At 43.9% G+C, this 12,745-nt stretch overlaps 1 protein-coding gene across 3 annotated transcripts in view; it reads right to left on the bottom strand.

Moving 5' to 3' along the window:
• The window catches only part of FGF12 (fibroblast growth factor 12), a 218,500-nt gene that overhangs the window by 67,280 nt on the left and 138,475 nt on the right, over window positions 1-12,745 (bottom strand). For all 3 annotated transcript variants that reach the window (XM_058031425.1, XM_058031424.1, XM_058031423.1), the window contains 2 exons: window positions 9,503-9,613; window positions 2,581-2,684 (listed from right to left, as the gene is read on the bottom strand). In XM_058031425.1, the coding sequence (XP_057887408.1) occupies window positions 2,581-2,684; window positions 9,503-9,613 (215 nt within the window). The remainder of the gene's footprint in view (window positions 1-2,580; window positions 2,685-9,502; window positions 9,614-12,745) is intronic.

Raw genomic sequence — 12,745 nt, forward strand, 5'->3', positions numbered from 1 at the left:
ACCCTGGACAACTTTATTTGAAACTAGTCCTGGACTTGAGGGTGATCTAAGAAGTCCTTACAGAGCTTCCACACAGCATGGAAGGCAGCCAAGCAATCATTTCTCAATTGGCTCATGTGAGTGAACAGTATCTGTGGGGAATGTTGACCCATTTTTTTTCAGAAATCCCCCAAAAAAGGCTAGTGAAAAAAACCAGGTACACACACACAGAGAACAAAGCTGTAGTTTAGGGTCTGCTAAGCGAAGACCAGGGACAAAGTGTCCCCTTGGTGTGGTCAGCAATGAGGTCCAGGCAGCATGGCCTGGGGACCCTCAGCCCACAAGGAAACCTGCAGCATCCAAAAGAGACTGCCTAAACAGGTTGAGCTCTTCTGAGATGTATCTTCTTTCATGGCATCCTGATCTCATCCCCTGTCCTTTACAATGAGCTTGACCCATACTCCCTGCTCCTAACACACTTTATCCCCAAATTTTCTATTTTCTTGCTTTGGGGTTTTCTCCCTAGCACAGTGAATTAATTGATTTACTGCTGTAAGACAAAGACAGAGCCACCAGTCATCACAAGGAAATTATCCAAAAAGGTCCATCACCCTGGAGTAGAGCATCACACATTTACTGCAAACAGAAACCTTGGATCACATTGATAAAATGAACAGTTTCAGTCTTATTAGCTCAGACAGAGCTCAATGCCATCAAGCTGTGGCATGTAATGAGGTTCACTTCATTAACCACCGGCCATCACAGTGCATCCTTCCCCATCAGCCTTCCCTGATTAACCTTCCTGCTCAAGACAGGCACACTTGTTGGAAATAAGCAGGCCCATTAAATCTCCCTCATTTGAATACATGTGTGATCTGGTGCCTTTTAGGATACTTGAAATTACTAACAGATGTGTTTCCTGGACAGCATGGTCCTCCTGCTGTCTACCACCTCTTGGTGTGTCCCTCCCACCCTTTATATCATGTCTGACTATTACTAGAGAGAGAAGATTTTTCTCTGCATCTTCTCTAGTCTCTCAGCTGTCAAACATCATTTTTTCAACTCTCTATTTCCTTTTCCCAGGACTCACACCTTTCCCTCCCCTGCACTACTTATTCAGGAAACAGTGACCACTCATTGGGCCAAGAGGACCCTGTTGGCTGGCTGTGGTGCTGTGGCTCTGTGGCACACTCTGATTTCCTGCAATCCTCATTTACAGGATATTGATGGTACAAAGAGTCTCAGCACTGGGCCAGAACTGTGTTCTGCACAGCAAAAACAGGGCAAAGCATCAGTCCTGAGCCCCTGACAATGTGCCCAGAGGGACACACACGCAATAATGCAGTACCACATTGTGCTCGGCATTACCTTTAGGACTCTGATAGCTTTACAGAGAGAGGAAGTTTTCATTGTTAGTAAACCAATTTAATTTATTTAGAAGCAGTCAATTATGTTTACTGGGCTATGAAAGAACAGGAAGCGTCTGGCGTGCACAGAGATCCAGACTGATCTCTCTGTCTCTTCTTGACAAGCAGCCAGTTTTGAGACCTACCTCGCCAGGCATACTAACACCTCCTCTGCTTCCTACCCTGAGCTGCTGGGGAGACAGAGCCTTGTCACAGCCCAAGGGAAAAGGGGAAATCTCAATCATGTGACCAGTATAAAACTGACCAAAGATGGAAGATAAAAGTTAGGAAAAATTGCATAGAGCAACCCAAACTTCTGTCCTTTCAGTGGTCCCATTGTCATGCTCAACACTTCTGAAGCAAAAGTGCCCAGACAAGAGCAGAATCACTGCACTGTAAATTTACACAAAGGCAGATGAGATTAGAATCTGGCTATGCACTGTAAAGCTATCATAACTACAGAAATGAGAAGTGTATTATTAACTATCCCTTTTTACTATGTAGAACTAGAACAAAGTTATTTGAAGCATAAAAATTCTGGCAAAGGGTTGCCATATTTAATAAATCACCGAATCAATTATTCACTGTGAAAATCAATTACTTACTTTAAATGAGAATCTTGTGAATAACCTCATGCCCTTTCATGCCATCTAAGAAAGTTATAAGGGAATTAGTCGGCAAAAATTGCCGCACTTATCTTTTATGTGCATTAAAAAGACCACACAAATACAGGGAATTTCTGCCAACAGAACAGTCCAGAACCCTTTTAAGAGAGTCAGGGTATTGCTGTGGGTTTACACTGTAGTCAAAGCAGAGTATGACCCATTGGGGTACCACCTATGATCAGTTATCTGGGTGCAATTCAGAAGCAATCCCAGTGAGTCCATGCCATTTCACAAATGAGAAATCAGAATATGACCAGCCAACTCTATACAAACGCCTCAACAACGTGACCTACATTAAGTACATACTTAAAGGAACTGAAAATGTATCTTCACAGGTCAGGAAATACTGCCATGAATCTCCATGGAGACACTATTAAGTGAATATTGCATGGCCTTGCAGCAGCTCCCCCCGCTGCTGCTTTTAAAGGTTTGCTGATACGTGACTGTTTTCAGCAAAAGCTGAAGTCCCGGCGCAGTCTGCTTCCTCCCACCTACAAAACTCCAGGAGCCCAACAGTGCAAAGTACTCACTGAGCTGTAGAGATATCCCTCAGCGTTCATGGCAACGTACAGACCTGCCTTCACCCCTTGGATTGCCACCACGCGAAGACCCACAGGAATTAGATTGAAAAGGGCTGTGGAAGGAAAAGAAAAACAAATGTTATGGACATGTCACTCTACATGGCCACTGCTGATTTTGCCCCAGGGCCAGCCCACCCCACTCCTGCCTCTTCACAAAAGTGACTGCACTAGGATCAAGCATCCTGCTTCCAGCTACAGGGAAGGACTGCAGCCATGGAGCTGATGGTGAAAGGAAATTTTTAAAAGTACTGAGTTTGGCTGCCTCCCAAATGCCTTAACATGCCCATCAGTCTGTCTGATCACTGCCTTTGCAATGCCAAGGGCTCATCCGTGCTCCCAAGCAAGAGCATGGTGATGGCTTTCTGAGGGCCAGCTGAGCCAGGGCAACTGCACATAGACAGACTTTGCCTGTGGCAAATGCAACACCACAACTCAGTTTAGCTCCTCCTGAAACACATTTAAGCCTAGTCACACTTTCCTGCATTTGCCATATGCTAAAAGGGTACACAGACAGCAACTATGGCCAGAAGAATGCAAATTAACTTGACTGTGTGTTTGCCCATGTGTTCCTGGGCTGTCAAAGGAATGAAGAAACCAAAGAAGAGATAGTGCTTCGCTCTGGGATATCAGCACTGCTCCCCATTCAGGACCAGCACTGGAGAGGACAGAAGAGGACAAGATCTTCCATTATTCAGTTTTACTGCAGTCTTATTGATTAAAGCATTGCAACCACTTCCTCTCAGTTAATTACTTTATTGCTCAATTCCCACCCAGCAGACCCTGTATCTCATTGAAAGACTCTCCCCATGAGTATATACATTAATGTGCTGTCAGGCTTTTGCTGCATTTCTAACAGCATGGGCTCAAAGAGGAGACTATTATCAGCACTGATAGACTGAGCACTGAAGCATTAGCATGGCTTTGTTTCTACTGAGCTTTATAGGACAAGAGTATTTAGATGTTGCAGGATCCCTTGTGCTTCAGCTTACAAAGAGCTAATTAGAACTCATCCCAGGAAGCTGAAGATAGGGAAAGATGGGCACAGGGTCAGGCAGAAATATAAGCACAAACATAGTGGAAATACTTCACTCAAGGTCTCTTCCTACACAACAGTCCTGAAACAAGAATATGAAATGCCCCTTTGCTCAGGACATCTACCAGGTGTCTTGGCTGTGCTGGTTGTCTCCAAAAGAGGATCAATAAATTCCAGTACACATGAATATAATTTTTTCTTCACTTAATTCCCAAGGAAGACTGGATGACTCCCTTCAATGACCTGCCTAAAATGGAGACACCTCAAGTCTAGTGAAAAATCCCTCAATTCAGTCTCTTGTTGTGCTTTTATGCACCATATTCCATAAAACATCAAAGCATGTGCTGAAGTCTTACCAAATCCAGTGTCTGTATGTGTGTTTTTGGGGAGAATGTCAATAGATGAATATGGAAAATGCAGTCCAGGCTGGGTATTGGTGTGTGAATAACTGGAGTCAAGGACAGTGCTACTTTGGTACTGTCCCTAGACAAGGCAAACACATCCCAAAGTAACTACTCAGCATTAAAAGTGTTGCCTATCCCTTCCTCCCTACCATGAAGGTCTAAAACCTTGTGCAATTAACAAGTCTATAAGCAATTCCCCTTCCCTATTTCTTCCTCCTACTGAAAAATGGAGCATATTACTGCTAATAATGAAACAAAATGGGCATCATCATTCATTTCCTACAGCCAATTTGTCTTGCATAGGAAACTTGTGACAGACCATTCAAAGCATTCATTAGGCAGCAAGGTGATAACACCCAGAATTAGTGGTTGAGAAGTTCCACTTGGAAGCACCCACGTGTTTCCAAACCTCTTCATGCAAAGGGAGCAAAGGAACAATCCTATTGTGCTGTGCTACAGCAGGAGGACCATGGCCAGTTCCCAAAACCCCTGGGACCCTGCTGCACCCGTGGCAGAGCATCTCCTCCTCTAAGGCAGGGGAGCAAGTGGGCAGGCAAGCATAAGGACACAACACTGACAGAGGTAACTGGCAGCCAAAAGAAGTTTCAGGAAGCAATTATCTTCCTCTATTAAAAAAACCCCAGTAGTTTGGGTAAATTCCCAGAGCAATGTCTGCACTCAAATCTAGAAACACTTTGCAGAAGTTGATGCCTTTTACTATCATGCTTCCAAATAATATTTCATATTTTGAACAGATTTAAAAGCATATAAGCTTAAAAGTAAGAATGCAAAAATGGAGGGAAACCCCTCAATCAACCTCAAAAGCAAGATGCCTCATTTTTTGTCTCAAAAAAAAATTTTTTTGAAACAGCAGATTTGAAAATGGGAAAAAGGACTAGCTGTGGTAGAATAGAACTGCACACGGTGTGTTGATGTGAGAAACAGAAAATTTAAAAAATGCTTTTAAAACTGTTTCTCTTCTGCAAATGGCACATATTCTATGCCATCTGTAGCTTCATGAAAGGAACATGCTCTTTTACTTCATGGGCTAAAGGGAAAAAACTTGAAAATGTTGAATATTCGTTCCCCTTTTTTTTTTCATTATATCTTACCATCTTCAACCAGTGGTATTTACATCTGACCCTAGTACTTCTAGCACACTCCAGTCCTAAATGCATGAGTATATTGTCACTATTATGTTAAGGTAATTTATAAGCTAAATTCTGAATGCATTATTCCCCTATGGGTCTAAGTTGTCTACAGAAGTGGAAGAGTGAGGTAAGACCTGCCATACACAAGGTGTGCTCCCTATGCTCAGCTTTAAACAGCAGCAAGTCAGAGGAGCTAAAGTAATTTATAACAGGTGATTTGTTCTTGAGCAAAACATTTGTTCTGCAGTGAATAACAAAGAACTGATGGAGGATGCAATGGGCCAGAGCAGCCTCAGTGCATGAGGTGGTGAGGATTAAGGTCCTGAAGGGAGTGAGGAAGGATACTGAGATGATCAAGAGGCTCTGGTGCAACACATAATGAAAGAAGAAACAGAGCAAACTGCATTTTCTTAACTCAAAGAAGGCAAGGATTCTTCTCAGAGGAACACTATGAAAGGACAAGAGGCACTAGACAAAAGCCTCAAATAGAAATGAGGACTGGATATGAAGAAAATCCTCTACAAGGAAGACAGTGCAGCACTGGAATCTGAGAGGTTATGGAATAGCTCATTGCTAGAACTGTTTGAAAGAACTCAACAAGGCTCTGTACAGCTGAAGATAACCCAAGTGGGATGCTGGAATAAAAGCCTCTTTAACCTTTTGGTATTTCTGGATGGAAAGCCCCAAAAAATATCCTAGATATGCTGGGCTGTTCCCACCTGGTCAGTCCAGTTCACCTGTCCTTTCTCTACTATCCATTTGCCAAAACATTTCAGATCTTCAGCAGGATTGTGTGGGCAGACAGGGAAGTCCACTTGCTCTATGAAGGGGCATTTTCCTGCTCAGCCCAGGGAGATCAGTAACAATGCAAGCACTGACAGCAGCAGTGAGCCCTGGAAGGCCACTTGAGATCACTGGAGCTGGAAGGAAAAGGTACTGCCCCAAAATGGGGCTCAAACATCACAGGAGGAGCACAAACAGGGGCCACACACCATGAAAATGCACTCCAGTGGGAAGAGAACTCCTCACATAAGCCAATGGCAGTAGCCAGGGAATGTGCCCCCTTGCTTACACTGAGATGGCACATCTCTAACAGCATGGCAGAAGGAACAGATGTCCCAAGTGCTGGCTCCTGGGAAGCTGGCTGGCTGCCCATTCAAATGCCATTAGAATTTGGCTTCTGGGTTTTTTTTTTTCTTTAAGTGAGAGGAGGTGGAAAATAAATGCCATCAGCTTCAAGAACATACATTAAATGGGCAACAGATAATTAATTTTAAAATTGCTTAAATATTAGCAGTTCCTCTAGCATAAATAACAGGGTTTTTATTAGAACTTTTAATTCCATCAGATGTATCTGAGGGAAATGGCGTGTCTCATTTTAAACATTTATTTTGTCAGAGTAAACCAACCTAATGTATTCCATGAAAATTATGCATCCCTTCACAATGCTAATTTGAATAATCAGTGTGGGGATACAGAACACAAAGCAATGTATGGAACACTGTGTTCACCAGCTGTTTAACTGTGCTAAGATGACTTCTGTGTGGAGAATAGATGGTCATCTAGGGTGGGAAGGATCCTCCTGTGGCCCTGTAGAGTGCTCTTCCCTGCCATGGATGCAAGTTAACCAACTGCTCTTCAGGGATGGGAAAATATTGTTTATCTAGTCTTGGATGAGTTCTGCTCTTGCACAAACTTCTGACTGGCTGGTCAGGAATCTTCTGCAGAAGCACTTCAAAACAGAAAACTGCAGTGAAGCAAATCTGTAAGCTGTTCACTTAGACAAGTAACTTTTGACATTCTTCTGGTCAAAATTTGAGATTTTTTTGGAGGAAGAGAAAAGAAAAAAGGAAATCAGCTTTATTTTGGCACTTCCAAAGTGCAAAATGTGATTTCATTTTGAAGCTGTAACTGGAAGCTTTATATATTCTAAGATGTTCATTCACACTGAGGATTTATTGATGAGACCATGTGGCAAAAAGCTATGTAAAATTGAATAAAGCACAGTCCTAATTTCATTTTCAGAAGCCAAATATTATCAGGTTGGATTCTTTTCCTCTTTTGAGATCCCCTGAGATCAGAAGATGGGGAATTCTTTGGCTTCCATCTTCTCTCAAAAACTTGCCTAAACTTTCCAGCACAGTTCCTGACTTGGAGCCAGTGGCTTGGCACACTTCAGTGAGATGCCTCCTGTCCCACCAAGCTGCTGAGGCAGGGCTGCCATCTCACCAGATAAATTTACACTCTAGAACTGTACTCAGCCCATCTATTTCCAGTTAAGAACACTGGGTGGAAGCAGCTCTCGAGTACTCAGCACCTGGCCAAACTCCTCTCTGACATTTCTGGGGGGATAAATAGATCACAGCTCTTTGGGCAATGGGGGCCCAACCTCAGCCACGGGAACTCAGGAGGTTCCCCTGCAACCACTGAGAGTGCAGCAGCTTCCCTCATCTCCCCTGTCACTCTGAAATATTGCAGAACTGCTCTTACATTTCTCTGCTGTTTACCTTAATTCATCCCTGCTCCCATTTAAGCCCATTACTTTGTTGTTCAGTCCTCCATGATAGATGAGGGCAATGAATCTCTGTCATCTCTAGCATATCTTCCCATATTTTTGACAAATAGGCCTCCAGTGGGATTTTCTGCAGTTTAAGAACACTCCAAGTCTTCTTCCTTTAAGAAAAAGCTAATACAGCCCACTGAAATCACCCCATGAGTTGGTCTGAGATTATCTCAAGGCCAGACTCTTTTGAAGGAGTCCCTGAGCATAGACATGTGTGTGTGTGTCTAAGGCCACAGATTCTCCTGCTCCACACATAAATCAGAAATGGTCTTACTGCAATCTGCAGTATTTAATTTGTTCAATATGAGTGTATGAAAAAGGACCAAAACCTGACATTTGCATTTGATGCACGCCATGTTTCTGGTGGATGCAGCCTCTTGGGTCATTCCACAGGGGCTTTGCCAGCCACCTGCAATTTCAGTCACAACCTTCCCACAGCTCCTCTCTCCTGTATGGACCCCCAGCCCTGAGCTGCCTGCAGCAGGGTAGCCCCAGAACACAGCATGCTCCTGCTACAGCATCCTGCAGCTTCCTGGGGATGGGGTACACACCAGGGATGTGGGGCTGCAGCCACCCTGCACCCCTGTCCAAGTGCACCTTCACAGGACAGCGTCAATACTGCACTCCTACAGATACCCCTCACCTGCAGCCCAGGCCTTGCCTTCCTATTCTGTTCTATTCTGCCACCGTCAATCCAGCCAGGAGCTTCTTTGAATTAGACCAAAACCTGTCTGCAAATCAAGCAGGCTCCTCCTTTCACAAAGTACATGAAGTTTGCTTCCATCACCCCTACCACACAGATTAACATTTGTTCACCTCTAATAATGACTGGGAAGCCAAATTCCAAGCTGGTCAGGTTAAATACCCCTTTAGCAGTGGCACAGGGAGCTCCAAACCAACACAGATAATAAAAAGCATGACTTGAATCCTACCCTGTTGATGCAATTTCTGGCAGCAAGGATCTGAGCTTAACTGCCCACTCAGGGACAGCACTCTGATGCCTATGAAATGCAGAGATGCTGCAGAAAATATTCTACACCCTTTTAAACCTTTTGAAGAGCTTTGGCATTGACAAAACTTCCTCTTCAAAAGGAAAACTGACTCCTGCTTTGCATGCATTTAAACCAGAATGGCTCCTGCACATGGCCATGGCATTTAAACTGTGTGGCTCTGCCACCCTTTGTTGTTCAGCACAAACTCAATCCTTTTGAACAGGGTTTTGGAAGATGACCTCCTTTGACAAGGTCATTTGATACCCTCAGCCCTTACACCAGCCTCAAAGCACGAGACTTCAGTGAACAGCTGCTTTTCTCCAGCCTAGAAATTCCTGATGCTTGCTGAATTTTTGAGGCTAAAATAGTGAAAACGATTTTCTCCTCTTCTCCTTGGAGAGAGAATTCCCCGTATCCTTTACCCACGTGGCATGTGTATAAATATAATCTCCTTTCTCTTCTGGCAGCAATTCAAATCATGGGTTTTATTCTCCACCCCACCCAGATGGCAGTTGCAGAATCGGGGCAGGAGGGAAGAAGATCGGAGAGGAAACATATGAAATGATACTGGCAAGATTTAAAGGGGACAGATAGAGAGAAAAAAATATGCAGAAAACAGCTGTCTTCCTCCTAATTTGATCTTTTCAAAAATGAAGTTGCACAAGTGAGACCCACTAGGTGATGCATTTGATTGTAATTGGGTTGCAAAACAGGCTAATTTTTCTTACTGTAGTCACTGTTTTCGTCCTTGGTCCCATCAATTGTACCATCTGGGTGCATCTGCAGGAAGTATTCCTGCTGGCTGAATAACCTTGTCACAATTCCTTTCAGCTGGGGTTCTGCAAAATAAAAATAATAATTATTACCACATATACTGAGTAGCACAAGACCCAATTTGCTTGCTCCCCAATAAGCCCTGAGTAAATGTAGAAGTGCTTGGCAGTTAAGACTGCTTTCAGTGATTCCTTTCAAGCATGGCTGTAAAATATTCACATATAATACACAGACAGGCAAATACAATTGAGATCAGATGAACAGGTAAAATGAAATGCATACTTGGTGCAGTAGAAACAGATTATGGAACATCAATTCTCTGAAAGTTACCTACCAAATAGAAGTATTTAGACAGTTGATGTATTTAGAATATGCCACTTGTTCAGAAGAGTATTTGCTCACACTGTTGCAAAGAATGTGCCCATTGTTTCTATTCTGCTTCTGAAGCCAAACACCTTGCTTTTTGTATGCTTGAGTCATTATCATGCAGTGCCAGTTTTATGCCAATGAAAAGCTGCTAAAATCACTGGTATTACAGTGGTGCAAGCCCAGAGCAACTGAGTGCTGAATCAGGGCTGCATGTGAGTGCAACTCTTTGGGATTTGGGGAGAAAAATTCAGAAAGGGACAGACACAAAACATTTCCAAAACTGACCTCTGAAGCATTTATGGGCACTTCAAACCACCTCTGTTTCAAAATCCTGCATGTTGTCTCCCTCCTAAAACATGTGCCACACACTCTGGTGGATTACAATCTTTGTCTCCTGTGTATCATGAGCCAGCCATGCCCTGGCTGGCTCTTCCCTATTGCCTCTACCACATTTTATACCTTCCTGCTGAAGGGTAAAAGGAAAACATGAACAAAAGCAAAACCAGCTTGAACTTCACATGGCAGAGGTGTGCAGCTTTACCACCTGTCTCCTCATCACTCTACCAATCAAACACAAACTGTGTGGTCAAAACCAAATTCAATTGTAATCATGCAAGTTTAAAAATTTGTCACAGGCATTGCTGCTGGAACACAAGTGAGCTGACTGTGTGTGAGCAGACACACTCGCTGCGTAGAGGAGATCCTCCTTGTGTCACAGGACTTTGTGGTTTTATGTGACCACCCTCCAAAAGTAAATAAATAAGCCCCAATTATTGCTGGCTCAATGGACAGGAAAGAATCCAGCGTAGCATACCAAAATCTCGTCAGGCTCCTGCCTTTCATGCCTCTGGTGAGGCTGTTTAATAAGCCATGGTTGTTACATAACCGTGGTCACGTTGTGTGTTGATGTTCCCATCCTGAGCCCCGCTCCCGCTGCATCCCTGCACGACTCCCCTTTGGGGAACCCTCACCCTGCTCTCTGCACTGACAGCAGCAGGCAGCTCACACAAAGACAGGCTGCAGGTGCAAAGGATTTCAGTTTCAGCAACCCCTACCCTAGCCAGGGGAGAGTCAGGTACTTTCTCACAGCTCCAAAAGCCACTGAATAAATCAGATCAGATGGTTTCTGTGCTGCCTTAAAAAAGAAGTGATTTCAGCGCAGTGAGCACTGTAGGCTGCAGTCAGGCTTCCTCCCAGCAACTCTCAGTGCTGGGACAGTAAATAATTGTACTGGTCATCTACTAAGAGCTAGTGCTGGTCAAGCCAACATATGTCAAAATGATACCTAGCAAAACACTTAGCTCGTTCTTACCTAAATGAATTACCTATTTTGGAGAATGTAGAAGCTTGATTTAACTTGCTTTCTGTTAGAAAAGCACATCAAAGCTAGAGGAAATGAAAAGCTGCATTCTCAGGCACAGATGCCTGCATCATCCTCCTCAAGTCTGTCCCCTTCCTCCCTTTTATCTAACACCACAATAGTAAAGGCACTAATAGGCACTCTTTGATATGAGACACCTACATTTGAGTCCCTGAATGAATCTTAGCCTTAATTTTACTCACTGGTTAAATTTTAATGTCGAAGTACTTTGTATGAAATGGAAGAGCTCCCAGGAGGAGAGATTTAGAAGATACTCCTGCAGTCTGAGGTTTTCTGTGTGCTGGAGAAGTGGGGAGGTCTTGTCTTAAAGCTCTCTGAAGAGGTGCAGGGAGAGAACAACCCTGACCTTATCTCTTTTCCTTGGAAGATGACTTAGCTACAGGATAGAATTAGAATAGCACCTTTTCCTCCTTCTTAGGGATGCAAGCTATATTTCAACCATGCAAATAATTTTGGAACAGGAAAATCTCTTTCACTTATACTAAATAGCCTACCATGTAAAAAACCAACCAAATCTGCTTGTTATTAATAACTTATGACATTTTCAGAGTTTATCAGAATAGCACCCAAGATCCCCTGATGCTTCCTTGCATCCTTTCTATAGATGCAAACACTTGCACCAGAAGGCTGTAACAGCATAGCAAATACAGGGTAAACCCTTTCAGGTTCCTTTCTCTTGCTGACCTGACAGACATCTGGTCGGCTTTAACAACTGTCTTCATAATGCCAGCCATTCCCGAGTCACTGCCTACTTAGGGACAAGGTGGAGGAGAAATCTTGTGTTACATGACCTGGCTTTGCTGAACTTTGAGGCTCACACCCAAACTCAAAAGTAAAACTCAAAGGGAGTGAAGCAGAGAGTTCTCAGCCATACACAAAACCACATTTCTCTTGTTCCTAACAGAGACTGAAAGCAGCAGAGCTCCTGTCTCTCCTCACTGCACAGATCCTCTTCTGCAGGAACGTCCCTGCCCATACTCATTTAGGATACCCTGTAGCAAAAAAATGCCTCTTCCAGACACGAAGTATCAGAGAGCCTTTTGGAGACACAGGTCTCTCCTTCCCTGGTTTCTTCATTTCCTTGGGTCTCTTTCTACAGCAGAGAAGCTGCACTTTCAGGTATCTTTAGCAACCTGAACTAAACCCAGAAGCAGCCAGGGAGGTGCACAGGCAGTTCTCTCCTCTAACACAAGGAGGGTTGAGCAATGGGTGATTTGTCTCACACAGTACAGCCCTCTCTCCACCTGAACTGATCTCTCTTTGCATCCCCAAACCCCCCCAGGCTGGCCAGGCCAGGTCCAAAGGGTCCCAAAACCACCAGTCTCTCTCCAGTGCCTGCAAAGGAAGCAGCTCAAACACAAACAGGTGCACAGGTGACAACAGCTGCTGGAGTAGCTGCTTCCCACCAGGGAACCTCTTGTCTTATGTCTGGGCATAAAGTGAGGTG

Source organism: Melospiza georgiana, chromosome 10 (assembly GCF_028018845.1).
Source record: "Melospiza georgiana isolate bMelGeo1 chromosome 10, bMelGeo1.pri, whole genome shotgun sequence".
Taxonomy (NCBI): domain Eukaryota; kingdom Metazoa; phylum Chordata; class Aves; order Passeriformes; family Passerellidae; genus Melospiza; species Melospiza georgiana.